The following is a 20088-nucleotide window of genomic DNA, read 5'->3' on the forward strand; positions in this document are numbered from 1 at the left end:
TCAAAGCTAAATAATGGGTTCTAGACTTGAATTAACCCTACATGTTCTAATTGAACTAAAAATTATAATTTAGTGATAATTATTCATCCCACTACAATCTCCTATTCCTATTTCGCTATTCACAGCCCACTATTGGAGGTCCTATTTCATATTCATAGAGAATACTCGCCTATCCTCATGCATTGTTACTTGTTTACAACATGGGTAATAAAAGTGGGAAGCTATAAGCCCAGCCCAACTTTATGGCACAACAAATTTTATTTATAGACCTGTTACTTTCCGAGTAGACCTAGTTGGGGCTTATAAAATTACCTTTGAATTTATGAGGGCGTAAAGTTAAGGTTGAGGTAAGGAGCAAAATTTGACGTGAATTGTGTTTTGTTCAAGAAAAAGAATTGAAGTGTGGTTACTATTATTACTTTACTAACTTTGACTATTAATACAACTTCAGTATCCAATAGTAAATGTTAAGTACTAATGTGGCCTTACTCCGTGAGGTTAAAATTTAAATTCTGATTAATAAAATTAGTTTTCTCAATAATCACTGCACCAAGACAACAAATTATGTGGTTTATATCTCGTGCAGAATGTAGTGTGTAATTTGTGTAGCTTTGTTATTGATTAAGATCAGCTGTTTTATTTAGTCAGGACTGTATTTTATTGAAGCCCAAAACTATCAAGAACAGCTGATTCATCTTTTGAACCATCAGTTTCAGCACTATAAACAATATCTGACATTATAAATACTTTGAACACTGTTCGTCTTATTAACTTATTAAACTGAAAAATTAGTAAGATAATTTCTCATATCATTCTAACAAGGAATTTATGATCTCTTAGACAAGACAAATCTTTTAAAGCGCCAAAGGTTAATCTTTTTTTAGTATTTTACACTGGCGAAACTTTCAATGGAAGACTCACAACACTAAAAAAGGGAAAACCCCTACAATTAATTGTCTACATTGTTTTTTTTATAATGTTTTTCAGCAGGTTAAGAAATGTTTACTAAAATATTGACCCTCCAACACTTTAAAAGCGTTGTTAAATGAAATAGTTCTAACAAATTGTTAAGATCAATTTCTTAAGTGTTCTAGTGTGTTTCACCAGCCGTTTGGTTACCACGTAAACATGGTCCTACACAAAAGAACCTCCTGGCATTATTAAAGTCGAGTTGAAACAAACTGTAAAATATTTACAAAGATCCAAACTATGACCTGGATGAACTGAAACTTCGTAATTATTTCTTTAAGTACTTAAATAATTTTGAAAATCCGTAAATTAGTCTTTTTCACATGTGATTTTAGCTTCTAATAATTAAACATTAATTTATCCCCATCCATTGCAAGCTCTGATATGTTACGAGGACAAAAAACACACAATAGTTGGAAACAAGAGTAGTTTTAGAGTGTTGAGAGCTTGTAAAGTAGAAACATGTTTAGCCGCCATCTTGAATTGATCGGTAAACCCTCTTAAAATACACAACCTCAGCGTGTACTTGTACATGGATCTAATCTAATAAATCTGTACTGCCAAAGTAACACCAGAACTCAAGAGGCAGAGGCTGACTATAAATGGGAACACTTTGGCACTGGTTGATCTACATTGTGAGGCAAGGTTATGACAACAACCTATTTGCAACAGGCAACACGTGCTGTGTATCCTATAGCTTTGCTTGTCAGATTCTAACCTTAGTGTCATTGGAACCGAATATAACTCTAGAAATCACAAGGTTGCTGGTTCAATCCTGAGTTAAGTCAGTAACTTTTCGCTAGTTTGAAACTTGAATATTGTTCTAGCTAAATTGACTTTTTCCTCGATATAGAAACAGCTGATCGTAGTCTTAAACAATCTTTTACACGATACATCCATCCTTGACTCATTAAAGTACAAATATGAAGCATTGAATCCCCGTCAAAAAACTCAATATAATAGCACGTCAACTATAGATACACAATGGGCGAGTTAATAGGATTCCAACAATAATCTATCAATTTAACATTATTAAACTTGAAAGAAAACCAATATTTCTTTATTTTGTCAGGAGCCGTTTTGAAATCCTGAGAAAAAAACTTTAGAATACATAAAAAAGTTAATCAACAACACATAATATTTGTGTAGCTTTTACTGCAGAGAGCAAATGACAACAAACTACTGATGACGCAAAAATGTCATAACAATTCAAACCAAAATTACTGAAGAGGCACAAAGTTAAGTAATTTTGAAAAAGATGTAGGAAGTATATTCAAGAGGTACAGATTTTTCACTCAGAAATTTAAGTGCTCAAATTGAAAAGTTAACCTGGAGAAATAGATTACCGGACGCCCGAGTTACCAAGTAAAATCTAATATTCACTGGGTTTAGAGGCTGAAATCTGCGTTTACTAAAGATGTCCTGTAATAAGCTCATTGTAAGACCCTACTCGGCTGTTTTCATTGTTTTCTTTGTACAATGCCCGGCCTTTGTTATTGCTTAATTGTACGGCAGGGATTACTTACACCTATATGTTCCTTATAAACGCACTCTTCCTAATAACGGACCTAATAACCAAACACAAACGAAACTAATATAAGATAAGTTTGCAACTCCAAAACGTGGATTAGTAAATTTGCATTGAAGGATAATAATTTCGATGTTCTATAATAGATAAATTATTCTTGTAATGTTTCGTGTGAAAACTTGAGTTCTGCCTATAGTAAAAATATCAAGCTCAAATAACATCTAATCTCATCGTTTCAATAAAATGATTAACAGTAGAATTAAATCTGTAAATTTAATAGCTGTCGATGAAAATGTATGTTAAAAAGGAAATATTTTTTGAATACAACCATTCTAGCAATAGTCAAAGCTAAAACACAACAGACATTTTCGTGTAGACATATTAGGGGGATAAAAGATAAATCAATGTACGAATTTAACATAACAATTGAGGTTGGAAAATGACTACATTCCTGAAATAATGTTTTAAACTTAGCTAAATAATCAGAAAGTTAGCTTTATACAAAAAATGTTTCTGTAAAAAACAGAGCATTTCTTAACAATATTTTAAAATTTTCAGTTGCAATATACTTGAACGATTGAATTTTAACGGTAATCTCTCCCTTACAAGGGAAAGATAATTACTTGCGTTACATTAAAGTGACATAGGATACGTAGTTAATTTGGCTTGTTACACTGACATAGTGACATGACATAGAAACCTGTTGATTATTAACTGAGTGACATTGTTATCACAATATCATCAGAAATCTCATGATATTGAACTATATATTCCTATAAAAACCCACACTTGTTTAGGTTCTGAGGTAGTCATTCTGACAAGAAATGGTAGTTGGTATAGGTTGTGAAATATTTTCCAATACTTTAATTAGGAAAATATTTGTTAGAACATAGATTTGTGTGAAGTTATAAATTGCGTGTGAATTATCTACAGCTTATTTAACTTAATCTTCTAAAAACCCAATGAAATTCTACACAATTCACTAACCCATGAAGTTACTAATAATTAAAATGTATAATAAGAATATCAGTAAAAATAGTGAAATAGTAAAATAGTGAATTTAATACAAAAAGAAAAATTTTGTTGACTAAATGGATGATTTAGATTTTTTTTAATATACTACATTGATTTTGATAGGTACAGTATTATGAAATTTTATTAAATAAATTGTCTACACACCATAGATTACCGTGATTTTAAAATATATTGTTACCTAAATAAACATTACAATTCTAAGCCGTCAACATTCTGATATTTATGAAACAGCATTGTGAGTTCTTCATTAATTAAAATTCCTTTGCATCAGCACTTATTTAACAGAAAATTGAATACAGAGCATTAATTCAAGACGTCGTCCGCATCGACTGTGATTCTTGAATAGAATGCATTTAGGCTAAGAGTAGTATCTAATGATCTTTGCAGCTTCAAACTACACAAAAAAATCTCAGGCATCTACTTGGTCGCATAAAGCTGGTTATACATGAGTTTCTCAATAGTTGAAAAATGATCTGTTAAAGTAACTACTATGAACAGATCATTGTCTTTCAAGTACGCCCGATCTCTGTCGATTGCTCACGTACTCTGCCAAACTCGCCTGGAAGATTATTTAGTGAACAAAAAAAAATTGTTCAACGATTAACGCCATGTTATTACATACATTGAACATGTAAGCGGTGTTTTTCTTGTTAGAGAGTCCCCATTTAAACTCTAAACTTATCAAACCATTGTATATATCCTCGATTTCGTGTTGGTCTGTAATCGGTATTCAATTCAGAGTTAAATATTGAGTCACGAAAATCCTTGAAACCAGTATCCAAGATTTGAAAAAAATCTAGAGTCGGAATCGACCTATTGCATCGACCCAAGTTTGTTCACGGTACTCAATGTACAGTAAAGTATCACTATAGTCATCTATAGTCTAACCCAAGAAGACTTCTCATCCCATAGTCAATATTAAAAATCGTTTTTCGTGACTAGTTCATGCTAGTGACACTGGGCACTAGTGTCGAAGTAATTTTATTTATATTATTTTAGTGCTAGTTTCATGAATTATGCTTCACTGTTTTGAATACAACTAAGGGACGAGTTCTTGTTTGTGATTAGATCGTTTTATTTGTTCAAACGATGTAAAAAAACGAAATAACAAGGAAAAAATTGTAAACACGATCCTAGCGGTAACGGACGAAACTAACAATGAAATAGTCTTCAGCTGATCCATAAGGATGATATATCTAAGGGAGTATGTTTAATCTATGGTAACTCACCCCTCTTGAGTCTCTGAACAGTATGGCTGCATGGTGAGGATCTAGGCATGCGTCGGAGGCGCGGTGAGGTGTCGAGACTGCGCCTAGTGATAACCTTCGCCTCTCTACGTCTACGGAACTGCGCCTCAGCAAAGCACCTGGAACAAAACACAGTGGTTGGTATATTGGCAACATAAACATAGAGATTAGGCTATACCCCACTTGCTAAGGCGCTGAGGTCTTCATTGGGTCTAGAAATAGTAGTTAGTAAAGGTAGTGTCCATTATATGCCTATATGTGCATTATATGTTTTAAACTTAGCTAAATAATCAGAAAGTTAGCTTTATACAAAAAATGTTTCTGTTAAAAAACAGAGCATTTCTTAACAACATTTTAAGAGTTTCAGTGGCAATTTACTTGAACGATTGAATTTTTACGGTAATCTCTCCCTTACAAGGGGAAGATTATTACTTGCGTTACATTAAAGTGACATAGGATACGTAGTTAATTTGCTTGTTACACTGACATAGTGACATGACATTCACTATGCTCATGTGAGTATGCTCATGTGTAGAATAATCTTCCCAATCGCCATTGCTGTTGTTATTTTGTACAGTGATCTCAAAAAGTAATTTCAATTGGACTATTTAATATCACTAGCATCTAGTGGTGTGACTCTCAGTGATTTTGGGAGTCTTTCCCTTGTCACTCCCACAGGCCATCTTAATTAACACGATATTCACATTGCCCCATCAGAACCATCGAAGTATATAACACAAGTTGTGTTATATACTTCGATGATCAGAACATGTACCCCATCATTGTTTTATTGCACACTGCCATATTTTGGTTCAAACGTAGACATATTTTTGAGTACTGTTAAGAAGACTGATAAAGATAAATCGTCTAGTTAGAACGACACTTGTACCTTGGGTTCATTGTCTAATTGGATTATGAGATTATCTTGGTGCTCTAAGTTTGGTCCTACTGCAAAAGTACGATGCGTCTTTAATGGTTGTTTGGTAACCAGAACCCAAGCACTGGTTGGTTGAAATGAAATGGTTTCACCAAAAGCCGCAGCTAGAACATCCACAAGATTCCTATACTTTCTAATGGTTGTGCATAGATAGGTGATGGAGGTACAATTAACTACTCCTGCGATTGAATTTTAACACGGCATAATTTGAAGTTTATGATGATCATTTACTGGAAGACAACAATATATGAGAGTATGACTTTGATAAAAACTCAAGTCTACAGTTAAGAGGGTGTTACATAGACCAAAATATGGTCTCTGAGGTATAATCTTTGTTAGGAAGGATAAATCTTACAACTTAAACCATTAAAACCAAAGTAGTCTACAGTTAGCTACCTTCAGTGGATGTGGGCTGAAATTCATGCACAGTGTAATGGTGCCCATAACAAGCTTGTTGTTAAACCCTTCGACAATATGTTCATTATTTTCTATATTAAATTACCTTTGTTATATTGTTAAATTATATGGGAGGGTGCCTGTCATACGTGTGGTATACTTAAACATTTTTTTTTTATTACTGTAATAAATTTGTTCAGTGTCCAAAAATCTTAAATTTCCTATATCAATGATTAGTTAGCTTACAACAAATTATACGTGATATAGTCATATTAATTCAAAATCACATCAAATTACTTCATCCCTATAATACTGCAAATACACTCATCAAGTTTTTCGTTGAAACAGAATACAGTACAACATTTTTACAGAAACAAAATTTAGTCACAATAAGCAATTTAAATGTTCCTTTTAAAATTAAAAAAAAATCACACACTATTATTTTTATCCATTTAGCAGGTTTACCGGAAAGTATCATTATATTGGTTTGAAAATTACAAAAGAAAACTCATTAAAATAAAACAGACTTAAACGGTGCACAAATTTAATATTAGTGTATCATACATTATGTGGGTGTAAAAATTATTTCCACACACCTAACATATGAAAATAACAAACATTTTACATAGTAACACCTTAAGGCGAATGTAAGACCATTCGAAAATGTTTTCAACACCGAAAATAACTGTAAACAAGACACAAATGTCTGTTTTGACAGCTTGTAGTGGGAGATGGTATTCCTGGACCTGGCAAATGTTCATAGCAGAAATAGATAATATGAAACCTTGTGTGTAAATAATTCCGGCATAGTTGACAAATAGAAAACATTTCAGTGATTCCAAAAACGAGATATTTACATTAAATGAACAAATAATGTGGTTATTTTAAAAGCTCAATGTATTTTGGTACCAAAATTCTATAATAACATAACACAACTTTTCTTTTACGTGTTATAAATTCATATGTACAGTATGAAAAAAAAAAACAAATTTGACAAAAATGCAAAATTTGAAGGGGCATAAAAACCTGTAAAAATATTTAAGCTTATTTCGATGAATTTAAAGTTTTAAGACACTGTACTTATATCAAGAGTAACCAATATATTGAATTCATGGGGGAAAAACTTGAGTCAAAATACTTCTTTGTTTGGGTGAATGTTTATTTATGTGATGAAAATAAGTACGTGAATGAAGTACAAACTTGTACATAACACATTTCTAACCAAAATTAAGTATTTATTTAGTATTAAGTAAGTTATTGAGTAAAATAGTTTGATTGATTAACTTGTTTAGTTAATATCACTAAAGACCAATCTGTAATATAAACTCTAAGCTAAATTACGACAAAAGTAGGGAAATATCGACAGAGTTACATCAATCATCAACTTGCAAAAAGTTCAAAGTTTTGTCTCTCTTGTAAAAAGGTTAAACAAATTCATTAGTAAAGCATTAATAGGGTTCGTACATTTGCATTACAATATCACATTTACAAGTTAATTTTGTGTATAAATTATATAAATAACAGAGGCCTACATCTTTTTTCATGAATTTAAATGCTTCTTAATACAGATGATTATTGAGAGTATGAATTCAAATTTAATTTGGTTGAAGCGGAGACAAAGTACCAAAGGTTTTAGGAACCCAATCCAATCACTCTCTTTTGAAGATTGGTTTCAAGATGAATTTGTACCTTCCCAAGCAATTTATTACACTCGGGTAACAGATGGTTAACTAAAAAGAGTGAGACAAAATACATCCTCGAAACATAATAAAACTCTTAAAATATTTTTAATATATTAAAATATTTTTAAAAAGGCACGACATTTTTCTTGGAGGGAAATTGTTAGTACTGAGACAATTCTCCTTTTTGAAGAAATACATCTCTTTCTACTTCATGAATAGATCTCTACAGCTTAAGTAGGATTGAAATACCAGGTCGCAGCGTTACTCTTAACTTAAAATAATTGCCATTTCGATCTTTAGTCTGTGTCGATAGTTTGGTGATAGGACGGATTTTAATTCTGGCACACAAGGACTTAAGGCCCATGCTCTAACCACTTGATGAGATAAGTCCTGACATAGTTAAATCATTTTTCAGAAAAAAAAACTAAAATGTAAAAAAATAGTTGTGATGTAGATGTAAAAATGCTTGTTGCAAGTGCATTTTAAGGTTATCGAAATCGTTGAAAAGTCAATATCCTTTTTCGTTTAGCATATAATTTGGCAAAAAAGTGAAATGTTCTGAAATTGGGGTAAAGGAAATTTAAACAACGAGCAAAAAACATCGAACAAGAGTCAATTTCTGTCATCTAAACCCTTTACGCCACATTCATTTGTTTGTTGACATGAACTCATTAATTTAAACTGTTTGTACAAAAATATAAAAGCTTTGATTAAATAGTAAATCGACAAAACATGTTAAACCAAAGAATCTAAAATTATTAAACTCTAGGTTTTAAGAATCACAATCATTAGTATATTATTTCTGGCCAATGTAGCTTTAAAGCAATTTTATCTCGTAAATATTAGAATTTTAAACACACATATAATGTAGAAACCTACGAGGTTTTCTATGGACATTCTTTATGACTATTTAATATACTTAACAACAAGCAGACACTTCTTAAAATATAAATAACATCAATTAATTATGTAACCATAACGCAATGATCTTTATAAAACCATAGCTGCCTTAAACATATTTAATAGAATACATTAATGCAATAGAATATTATTACAAGCAGAATTATTACAGCGTGTAGCCACAATAATTAAGCATATTGATTGCGAACTGTTGAGCAATTGCCGTATTTGTTCCTCCAAACTGTAGTTTGAGTTTAGGAAGCAATTCAGGCAAAATCCAGCAACAGGAAATTATCTTTTGCTGGATGATGGAACTCGGTTCAAGAGGGATTTTACTGGGTTAATTGCAAGACTATTTTCAGTCACAGACTAACTATAAAAGCCATGGGTTAATTAGAACTAAGAATTATAAGCAACATATTTCATTTGTAGAATCATGTATTATTAAGAATATGTTATACACTAGGGAGAAAAGTTTCATATGCAATTTGATGCATTTAAATTGCTTCATGTTTGTACGTAGTGTGAATTCACTTGATAAATTCACAGATATTTTGTCCTTCCACATTATTTTGATATCAATAGTGTTTCAAAGCTATTCCCGATATTTAAAATAAATAAATAGCAGATATGGTCTGCCTTTACTTTTATTTAATGAAAATGTAGAAGCTGTAGCCAATTAAAATGCAATACATAAAAGAGCTTGTATTATTAAATACTACTCCTGTTGGAAGTAGATGCAACTTTCCTTAACTGTATGCAAAACAGAGGCTGCATACAAATTATCAATCGAAATTACTTTTGTAACGGTTAAGTTTATAAATTATGAATTACAAATGAGGATAAAAAATCTGCAAGGAATACGTTCAACACGATCAACACTTTTTTTAAACCATTCTCATAAATACATTTAAATAACATACACATTTACATACCAGTGTATGCAAAGTAGTTATTAGACACTATTTGCTATCCATTCATAGTTACAGACGCTCATAATGTATTCAGTACCACTAGCACTGGCTGAACAAACCCCACAGCTCTGGGGATGAGCAATACTTGCATAATAAACAGGGTAGGATCACACAATACGATTGGGAATGGAAGTGACACTATTTGACATCTAGAGTAAAAATAACTATCGATGTAACGATGTAACTCTTGAAAAAAGTATCTTTATTAGTATTATATAACTTTTCAATTAATGTATGCCGTAAGTCGGGCGATTATAAACCTGTTACAAATTGTTTTCTTAGGTATTTTTGTTTCGTTTAGTTCTGACTTGGGTCAATTTGTAAATAGTTGTTATTGAAAATTCGCTGATGAATAGTCCTTATTTATTTATCTTTTACTTAAATGTAAATGTACTTTTTAAAATCATCTAAATGATCTTTTCAGAAGCTGATGCACAATTTGCATAATTTAAAATTTCATTATCTCATAGAAACAATTAGAAAATTAAATTTTCATTGGTTAACGACAATGCGTTGATAACTTGCACAGTAATTTGAAATGTATGCAAATCTCAATGGTTGGTCAAATTCTTTTGTTTTAGCACCAAATATTTACTAAGGAGGTGTAGTATTATCGTGGTAAAAACTAAATCCAAATACAACCCCTATAAACTGTAAAGTACTCCCTATAATTCAACAAAATACTGTAAAAAATATTTAAGGAACCCCCACTGTTATGGGTGTGAATACATTCAGCACAAGGAGCAAAACATATTACCGTTGGACAGTACAACGGTCATAATAGTGTTGCAATTCACTTGTTATTCATTATTTACAGCTGAACTAAATGCTTCCACCCAGGTAACTTTCTAAGATTATCAATACAATTTATTTTTAATCATTTTCCAAGATTTTTATTCTTTAATATCTGACCTACAAGTTCTTTCAGAGAAAATGAAGCAGTATGATTATCTGTTAACCTTTTACATACGTTAAAAATTAATCCTAATACCCAATGAAGGAAATTTAAATAGGGCTATCCTGTCTAGGACCAGCGTATCCACTGTAACAAATATCTTAAAACCCCATCCACGTAGAAAAACAAACACACTTACCCTCTTTCAAGATGGAATCATAAATCCTATAAGTCGTCTCACAATCCGACGGCGTAGTCTTCCTATTCCCATCGTCCAAACTCTTCGACCTGGTCCTAAAGACAGCCGCGCTCTCTTGAGGAACATCCAGAAGACAGCTGGTTCTCCTAGTCGTCGTCGGACTACTTTTTTTACTCCCAGGCACAACTTTCCTAACAGCGAGGCGTAGAAGATCTTGTATACTCCTGGAGAGCTTGGGAGACGACGGTGCTGGACTAGGGGACCTGGAGCTCCGTGGGGTCCGGGGACCCAGCCGGGGGATGGGGGACCGGGACCTTGAAGGGGGGTCGTCCGGCGGAGGAGTCACTGTGTACACCGGAGGAAGGTGCATCAACTTGTGTGCTATTGGACCTCGGGTCTCCATCTTGTGTCAACTACGCCAACTTTGCATTGTAAAATTGTCTACGGTTTGTTGTTTTCACATAAAGTCAAGTGCCAACACACCTGTGTCGTACGGTAAGAAATGAGAGCTTATAGAGGTTTGTATAGGGGATTATTAATATTAGAAGTTTCATCCCAAACTAAAATTTCTTAGGATGATATCAGCTGGTACCGGTACGTCTTTTTTCAGGCTGAATATGTATGTAATGGAAAGCCTTATTGAAAAAAAAATACTTAACAAATTTTTTAACAGAAATATCGCAATGATTCGGTTTTAAATTTAAAATTCCAAGAAGATCAGAGTCATCCATGTTACCAAGCTAATTTATGCCTTACATTAAGTCAGTGTTACACACTACCCCAACTGAAACTAAACTGATAAATCAGTCGGAAGAAAACTAATACATAAAATAGAATATATGTCATATATTCTCTGATTTGTACATACAAATCTCTGGTTCTCTGGTTTGGATCTTACTTGTTTTCCAATTTAACTAATGTAATAAATTAGTCTTAAACACAAGAGTCGACTAAGATCACTGTAATTTCTATTTGCAAACACTGATTTATGTGTAATAAGCCCAGCGTTACACACTAAATAAGATTTACCACACTATTTGCACTGTTTTATTTTATAAAGCTGAAAAATACCACTCAATTTAGTTTATTTTATCCATGTGTTTTATCTTATTTAAGTTCTGCAAAATTAATAGCTTTTAAATTCCTAAGGGACGTGATGAATAGGAAATGATTACCAACGAGATTATTCGATTTCAGGTGTTTTAAGACTCAAGAGAGCAATAAATACAGTCGATAAATACAGTTCTATTTACTCTAGATAAAATATATCATTGACTTTTACTGTCAGCACGGTGAAATGGACAATAAACTTCAATATTTGTCACAATCAATTCCTTTGAATCGTCCAACAACATATCATCCTACCTCGCATCAAACTCTATAAATATTTCTCTATACCCAAAACTATGATGTAAACTATTTGATAGTTTGAAATCCTTGTTTTGGTCGAGAAATTGAAATATCACGCTTTCTGAAATTAAAATTTTTTAGATTACAAACTTAGAGTTTCTGTTTTTTTTTGTTTTTTTTTTTAGGCTTGAATACATTTTGGGACGAAACCATTAACTTAATATCCAGGAAAAGTTTAAAATGACACTACTCAGATATGGAATAAATTATCTTCTTGAGTTTGAGTAAAAGCTATTGGAGTTGGTTAAATTCAAACGAATGAGACATTTTTAGTTTAAGGGTTGCACATTTCCTAGTGAATTTTGGAAATTTTGGACTAATATTCAAACTATTGAAAAATAACGTGTACTACATGAATTTAAAACAAATGGTTCTTCCTTTGATATAATAGTAGGATTAATATACGTGAGATGGTACCTTACATCATGGCAAATATTTTTATGTCTATAAAACAGACTTTCGTAAACTGTACTGTACTGATTACCATTCAAAAGTTCATTATTTTAGATTTACCATGACTTAAAAGCGTATATATAGAGCCTAATAATTAAAAAAAAATAACAAATAACAAAAGAGATCTCAGTTTATAACTATCATAGCAAAGCATGATGATTTAGACTTGATTTCACCCCCAACTTACACATTTATTTCCAACGAATTTTAGTAAGTAAAACTTATATTAAAAGTTGCATATGTCATAACAACTATACATATATTCTTGAATATATACAAATATGCAGAAAAACTAAAATGTAAATTGTTATCATGAAACTAATTATGATAAATAACTATTAACCAAGAAAATATTTCTTCAAAACAGCCAGAGGTCGAAGAGAAAGAAAAATTAAATAAAAACCATGTTAGAGTGGACAATTGGAGACAATAGCAAAAGAAGGTTTATGTCTGGTTTCATATCAGCCATGAAGGTGAACGAGTCCTCGTATTTCCCTTGGGTATTTATCGATGACAAAATTGGAATAGAACTGTAAGAACCTACACGTGTGTTTTACATTTCTCACAAGATGTTGAACAAAATCCATAAACAGAGACGAACACATATTAAGACCTATGCAAATTATTGTATGTCGGGTATTAAAATAGTTATTTGTGCAACTAGTGAGAAAAATGAGCAATTGACTCACTCGAGAGAAATCCTTACTCACGAGCCGTAAGCGAGTGAGGAATGGTTTCTCGAGTGAGGCAATTGTACTTTGAACTCGAGTTGCACATTATACTTTTCCTACAGTTACCATAAAACAAATAAATTTGTGAAGAAACATAACCTATTTTTACACAGAAGTGAACTTTTAATATAACATTTAATGTGAAGTGACAAATACAACAGTATAACAGCTGACCAGCTGATTTACAGCCAGTGCTGCCAATGTATTTCGCGCGCATACGACGTTGCCTGCATGTTACGCGCTCACTATTTCGTGCCTTCACGTTGCAAATCTGGAGTGAGACAAAGTAATTAGAGTGAGACAATGTTAACATTGTCTCACTGATGAGTGAATTGGCCACTTTGCTTTCTCAAATCAGTGAGAGAACATGTACATTGTTAGGTGACTGTAGGAAAACATATATTGATATTAATCGATAATAAGATTGAATGCCTGTATGAATGATTAAGGCTACTTTCTAAAGGCAATTTTAATCATACTGTATAGGAATAGCTTACTATTGATATTGCTTCTTAAAATTTATCAAAATCGTGTAATCAAGTGATTGATAGCAACGTAAATCCTGTCAGCCAGTTCAGAAATTGATCAGATTTGCTTGAAAACTGAAGTGGTCCTTCACGTAAGATGAAATTCTTTACCTCTTGTTTTCAAGGTTAGCGTTGCACCTTGGATACTGCAAACTCTCATTGTACAGTAAAACAATGAACATATTATGTGTGTTCATATGAGGTTATGTTTGAACGTGATAATTGACGGAATGTTTTCCTCTTTGCTAAAATGATAAACTTTCAATATCAATTGATAAATAAACAAAACAAATAGCGGTAAAAATATGACATGTAAATTACTGCATAATATAAACGATTGAAAAATAATATAACTTGCCTTCCATTTCAATCAATAAAAACACTTATATACACAAGTCCGGTGAAACATTGCAAATTGATTTGACTGAAACCCCGCCAAATCTGGGTCGTTTGAACTAGATTAATGACGCTGATACTGACAGAGTGGTCGAGTGATTGGTCCAGCCAGAGATATTGAGATATTCGACGGTGTTTATATAACAATCCGTTTGATTGACATAGAGGTCAAAATGACACTCCATGTCACCAACACTCATAAGGCTTGGATGGTTCCAATTGTTGTGTTGAATTGTTTTTGCAGCAAAACTGAGTATAATCAATTTGAATGTGATTTTAAAAGTTTAACTTAAAATAGATAAAAGAAAAACTAAAAGTAGTATCTTAACTGATTGACCTTTATAACAAATTATCAATCTTTGATGTGATAGACCAAATATTTATTACGTTTGATGGGAAGTGTGCACCAATAGTAAACACGTCTAAAATTAGAAAATTACTATTAAAGCCATTAATAACTGCCTTAATATGGATATTATGTTTTTTTTTTTCAAACAACCATTATTTAATTCACACATTTTTTCATGAAGAGAATAGGGCCTCGGTAGGGCACATTTTGTTTGTTGACAGTAATAAACCCAAAACCACACAATTGTAAAAAATAGACACAACATTTTCATTGTGTCTAAAATCCTGATAATGCTTAGTGTTATGTGTGTAACAACATTAGCAGTGTGATAACTAACTTAGTGTCAGTTTGCGAATCACGATGTTTTGTACAAAGTTAGAAACATGTTAAGACTGACATGACACATTATGGCTTGTGACTCGCCCTAAAAACATAACACATCATTGTTGAAACTAGGATTTAATAACTAAACAATAAACGAGGGAAAGTGTTTTAGAAAAAGACTTCTGATCGTGATTAGTTAGATATAAAACCAACCTTTTCATTTTAAGCACTGAGCAATTTGATATCTCATAGAACCTGAAGGAATAAATTTATTTACATGAATTCAAATTGTAAATGTAATCCGATGAAGGAAGATACAAAGCTTAATAAGTACTAAGAGGAGCTCGTGTACAGGCTTATTACAAGTAACAAGAAAGTTACAAGCAAGACTTAGCAAAACTAACACCTGTATCTCAGGTATTACCTCTCATAACTATCGTAGTTAACTTAAGGAACTAAGTTATAATGAATATAACTTAATTCTAGTTTTATAACTTTGAAGTGAGTTATATGTTTCCCAATTTTAAACGCTTATTGGACGTAAAACGATTCACAATGTTTCTTTAGTGTTTAATGTAATATCAATGGAAAATATCACCTATAACTTAATGCCAGCCTAACACACAAGCTAGTAAGACATGAAAATGAACTGCCATGAATACATAAAAATTCTAATTAATTGAAACGTTAAATATAAATATTTTCAAATCAATTTGAGCTTTTGGTGGTTTATCAGATTTGGCTGATTTCTAGAGCAGCAAAGCCATTAAAATGAGTCGAAATTCTTTACGTCGAAATTCAATAAAATATATTTGTTAGTTCTGGGTTACTCAAACCTAAAAACATTGAACCAAAGTGTGAAAGGCAGATTCATGAAAAGTATCGCTCGGAGGTGTTAAAGAAGGGAAATTAGAGAAGTAAAGAAGTCAAAGAAAAGTGGGAAGGTATTGTATTACTTCAAGTAATGTAAAGCATTTCTTTGATCTTTTCACTTTATAAATCTCTCTCTACTAAGTAAACCACGATGTTTACCGGAAATAGCTTTAGTGCTGTGGACATTGGCAAAGAGGAGGTGTTTACTCCTTTGAGAATCTTAGGTTATTGATTTAAAAGAAATTAATAGTTGAGTGAACACAAATTGAAAATTGTTTTTGAGCACAGTGTGACGAATTTTGGTTAAATTTAGCAAAAATCATAATAGTAAGTCGATTGTCGTATCAAAATATACTGATTGGTGTGCTACGTAATATCATAGATAAAAGGAGTATGGTAATATTAAGAAAATATTTTCAATCAACTATTTACTGATTTTATAGTTTATGTTAACGTTACTGTCACTAAGAGAATATACACGCTCAGAGAAGTTATTTATTTTTCTAAACAAAGCTGTAGTTGAAAGCAAAATAGTTTTATTTTAATACGTACAAAACAATCTATGACGATATTTTTTCCGATTTCGAAATAATATTATAAATTTAGTCTTAATTGAATTAATTATTTATTTTGAGTACAAACATATAAACATGTATGGTGTTTCTTCCAGTAATAGTCGTATATACAGGGTGTCCCGGAACTCTCTACCAATATTTTAGGGCATTGCTCCTGGGTAAGAAACATACCTAAATATCATATTTAAATTGTCCTGAAGTCCTTAGTTACTCACACAGCCGCCATTTTGTTTTTTTCAGTTATTAATTTTTTTCTAAAGAATGGTTAAATATACGAAATGGAAACTTTGCACAAACCTTTATGACAACAAGACAAAGCTACCTCAAAAAATTATGAAGATTTTTCAAACTCATAAAACAAAATGGCGGTCATTAAAATTTTTATAAAATCAACGGTTTTTGAGTTATTTAAGAAACAAAATTTTAAATGGTCACCATTTTGTTTTATGAATTTGAAAAATCTTCAAAATTTTTTTGTAGCTTTGTCTAGTTGTCATAAATGTTTGTGCAAAGTTTCCATTTCGTATGTTTAACCATTCTTTAGAAAAAAAATAATAACTAAAAATAATGGCGGCTGTGTGAGTAACTAAGGACTTCCGGACAATTTAAATATGATATTTAGGTATGTTTTTTACCCAGGAGCAATGCCCTAAAATATTGGTAGAGAGTTCCGGGACACCCTGTATAGTGCACTGTACCGAATTTTAATATATATAATTATGTTTAATTGATTCTTAAATACAGAAGAAAACGAAATCCATCCTGGATTATTCACCAGACTTAAAATTTAAATAATTTTAACTTTGCATAGTAAACATTTGGAAGCTTCCTATTTTCGTAATAAGTAAATAACGAATCACATACTATATAGACAACACAGATCACTTGATATCAGATACACAAAATGAAAGGACAGTCACAACACAAATGACCTCAAGTAACCAGTCATTACTAGCAACAAACCTTCAATCTGTCACGAACTTTGCAATCCTGGCTAATGGTGGAATAATACATCATTACAAGCAAATCATAGAGTGAATGGAACAGGTATGTGCCTACACATGTAGTTAGGGACTGTAGAAAACCTTCTATACCTTGGACCTAGGATACCATGGGCGAAGAGAAGATTGTGAACAAAGGTTACAAGAATAAACTGTAAGACAATTACACTGTATCACTGAAAAGATTACTGCAGACAAATCTCATATTAAAACTTACGAGATAATCGTAAGACAGTTTAGTTAATGTATGACATCATGTGACCAGGTTAATGTATGACATCCGTCTGATACTGAGTTATTAAAAGATGTATGTATATTATGAACTCTAAAATCATTGGAGATGAAGAACGGATCATTCGGATTTATCAAAGGATTTTCTCTGATATTGCCCTCAAATGAACAGACAACTTTCCTTGTTTGTAAACAGTTTTAGGATTTTCTGAAGGATCTTTGATCAAAATGAAATCAGTAAAGTATTAAGTAGACTAAGAGTCAATATTCGAAAAACATGTATATTTAGATTACAAAAGCGGTTAAAGATGTTATTTACATATTTTTATACGAACATTGAATTTGAATATTGTAAGAAATATTTTTCATCATAATGCAATACAGTAGCATGTTTTGATGTTTGTTTGATGTCTGGTGTACATAGAGGATGTTGATTACAAAATCGATTACACTGTATAAAATTGTACTACTGTATTATGCTTGACCTTCATTGTTTAAGTACCAATGGATAATAATAATTTTACAAAAATAGATTATTTAGTTAAAATAAAAAAAGTGCGTGAGATACCAAAATACTACAGTGAAAATTCAACTGTAGTAAAAATATACAGACCAGAAACATAACTTAGAATATTCTAAATCTGATTCATTAAGGTAGCAAATCTATAAGTGAGCATGTTTTATATTTAGATTTAGATCTTATACGTTATCAAAAATATGAGAGGGGCTTCTAAAAGCTAACACTCCTCCATGTTTGTCCTAAACCTTCAACTTATCATTGCACTCATCTCCCTCTACAACACGGAGTTCCCCACCAACTCATTCATATGATAACACCAGTGAAAGAAAGCTAGAACAATTTACCTAGTCAAAAACGAATCTCGTCATCCAGTTCAAGATTAACAAAGGAACATTCCGTGTACGTGGGCGCGGTAGACGCTTGCGCAAGATTGGTGGGCGAGCAACCACGGGTCGCAACCAAGCATCCAATTGGTTGCGTCATACACTCTCGTTATCAACAATCAGCTGTGTCACAGATAAGACAGCTGATCGGTGATTTCCTCCATAGAGTAATGACAGAAGACTGGATGTAGCTCCATGTCTACTGGCCGCCTAGACTGCTTCTTGCGCAACAGACCCTTGGAATCCGGACTGGATGCCTTGCCGTGGCGGGTGAAAACGGTCGATTTAGATAAAAACAGCTGATAGAACAGGTACAGCCAGTAATAATAAAACTAGACCGAAGAGACCGAAATCTGGGAACATCAACACTAGACATAGGCTACCGAAATGATCACGACGGCGTGAGAATCAGGTCAAGATACAACGAACTGTACAATCGTAATTAGAAACGTTTTCCCCAAATGCAAAGTGAATAGAAAATAACTTCCAAGTCCAAGTGTATATGATTGTGGCGACTAGCGCCACGTCTGGGGGAAGTGCCTGCTCGCTGGGAGCATATACTTCCGGTCTGCTGTGGGTCCAAGCCCTGGTAGCTCAGCTACCTGTAGACGTCAACGTCGTTCCTGGGGGTTATTCGTTGATCTGGGGGCGGAGCTGCGGAACATCCTCAGCGACCAGGTCCCTGATATGTTCCCACGGAGAGTCATCCGCCGTCTCTTCAAGTCTCGCTCGAAGGCCGTCGACGAAGTCTCGGAGAGTTGTCACTGCTGTGGAGTCCCTGATGACGGAGTTCCTCACGTACCAGGGTGAATCTGTCGCCTGCCGGAGAGCCTTGCTCTGGACGACGAGCAGCCTCCGTCTAGCGGTTCTGCAGGTGAGGTGGTACCATGCAGGGGCTGCGTACGTGAGGACAGGTCGAAGCAGGGCCGTGTAGAGTCGGACTCTTGCAGCCGTTGACAACTTCCGTGACTTGAGCAGCGGGCGGATGGCGCCAAGACCTTTCCTGGCGAGGTCGCAGACCCTCTCGACGTGGGGAGTCAGGGTGAGTCGCTGATCCAGCAGGACGCCGAGGTACTTCACCCGGCGCTTCCATGGGATGTCGGCCCCGTCTAGGTGGAGGTGTTGACCATCGTCCTGCCTCCTCGACCTCGTGAAGGAGATGGCCTCACTCTTGTCAGCGTTGACTTTGACTCGCCACTTCGTCAGCCACGGCAGCAACAGGTCCAGCTGTCGCTGGACATACACCCTGGACATCCTCAGGTTGGCGGAGGTGGCAGTGAAGAGCGCGTCATCTGCATAGAGCGAGAGCTGCACTCTCGGCGCCAGGGGTATGTCGTTGGTGTACCACAGGTAGAGTATCGGCCCGAGAACCGACCCCTGTGGCACACCCGAAGAGACTGGCCGTGGTGTGGAAGTCGCCCGTCCAACGGAGACCTTGAAGCGGCGAGCGGTCAGGTAGCTCTTGACGAGCCTGTAGATCGAGCCGGGTAGAGGGGAGGACGCCAGCTTGTAGAGAAGCCCCTCGTGCCAGACCCGGTCGAAGGCTTTGCTCA

At 33.8% G+C, this 20088-nt stretch overlaps 1 protein-coding gene across 2 annotated transcripts in view; it reads right to left on the reverse strand.

The window, feature by feature from the left end:
• Positions 1 to 20088, reverse strand: part of LOC128993491 (5'-AMP-activated protein kinase subunit gamma-2-like) — a 326963-nt gene that overhangs the window by 34957 nt on the left and 271918 nt on the right. For both annotated transcript variants that reach the window (XM_054417433.1, XM_054417434.1), the window contains one exon: positions 4762 to 4898. In XM_054417433.1, the coding sequence (XP_054273408.1) occupies positions 4762 to 4898 (137 nt within the window). The remainder of the gene's footprint in view (positions 1 to 4761; positions 4899 to 20088) is intronic.

The sequence above is a fragment of the Macrosteles quadrilineatus genome, unplaced genomic scaffold (assembly GCF_028750875.1).
Source record: "Macrosteles quadrilineatus isolate MER2022 unplaced genomic scaffold, UCM_ALF_1.0 Scaffold_4__1_contigs__length_99947679, whole genome shotgun sequence".
Classification (NCBI taxonomy): Eukaryota; Metazoa; Arthropoda; class Insecta; order Hemiptera; family Cicadellidae; genus Macrosteles; species Macrosteles quadrilineatus.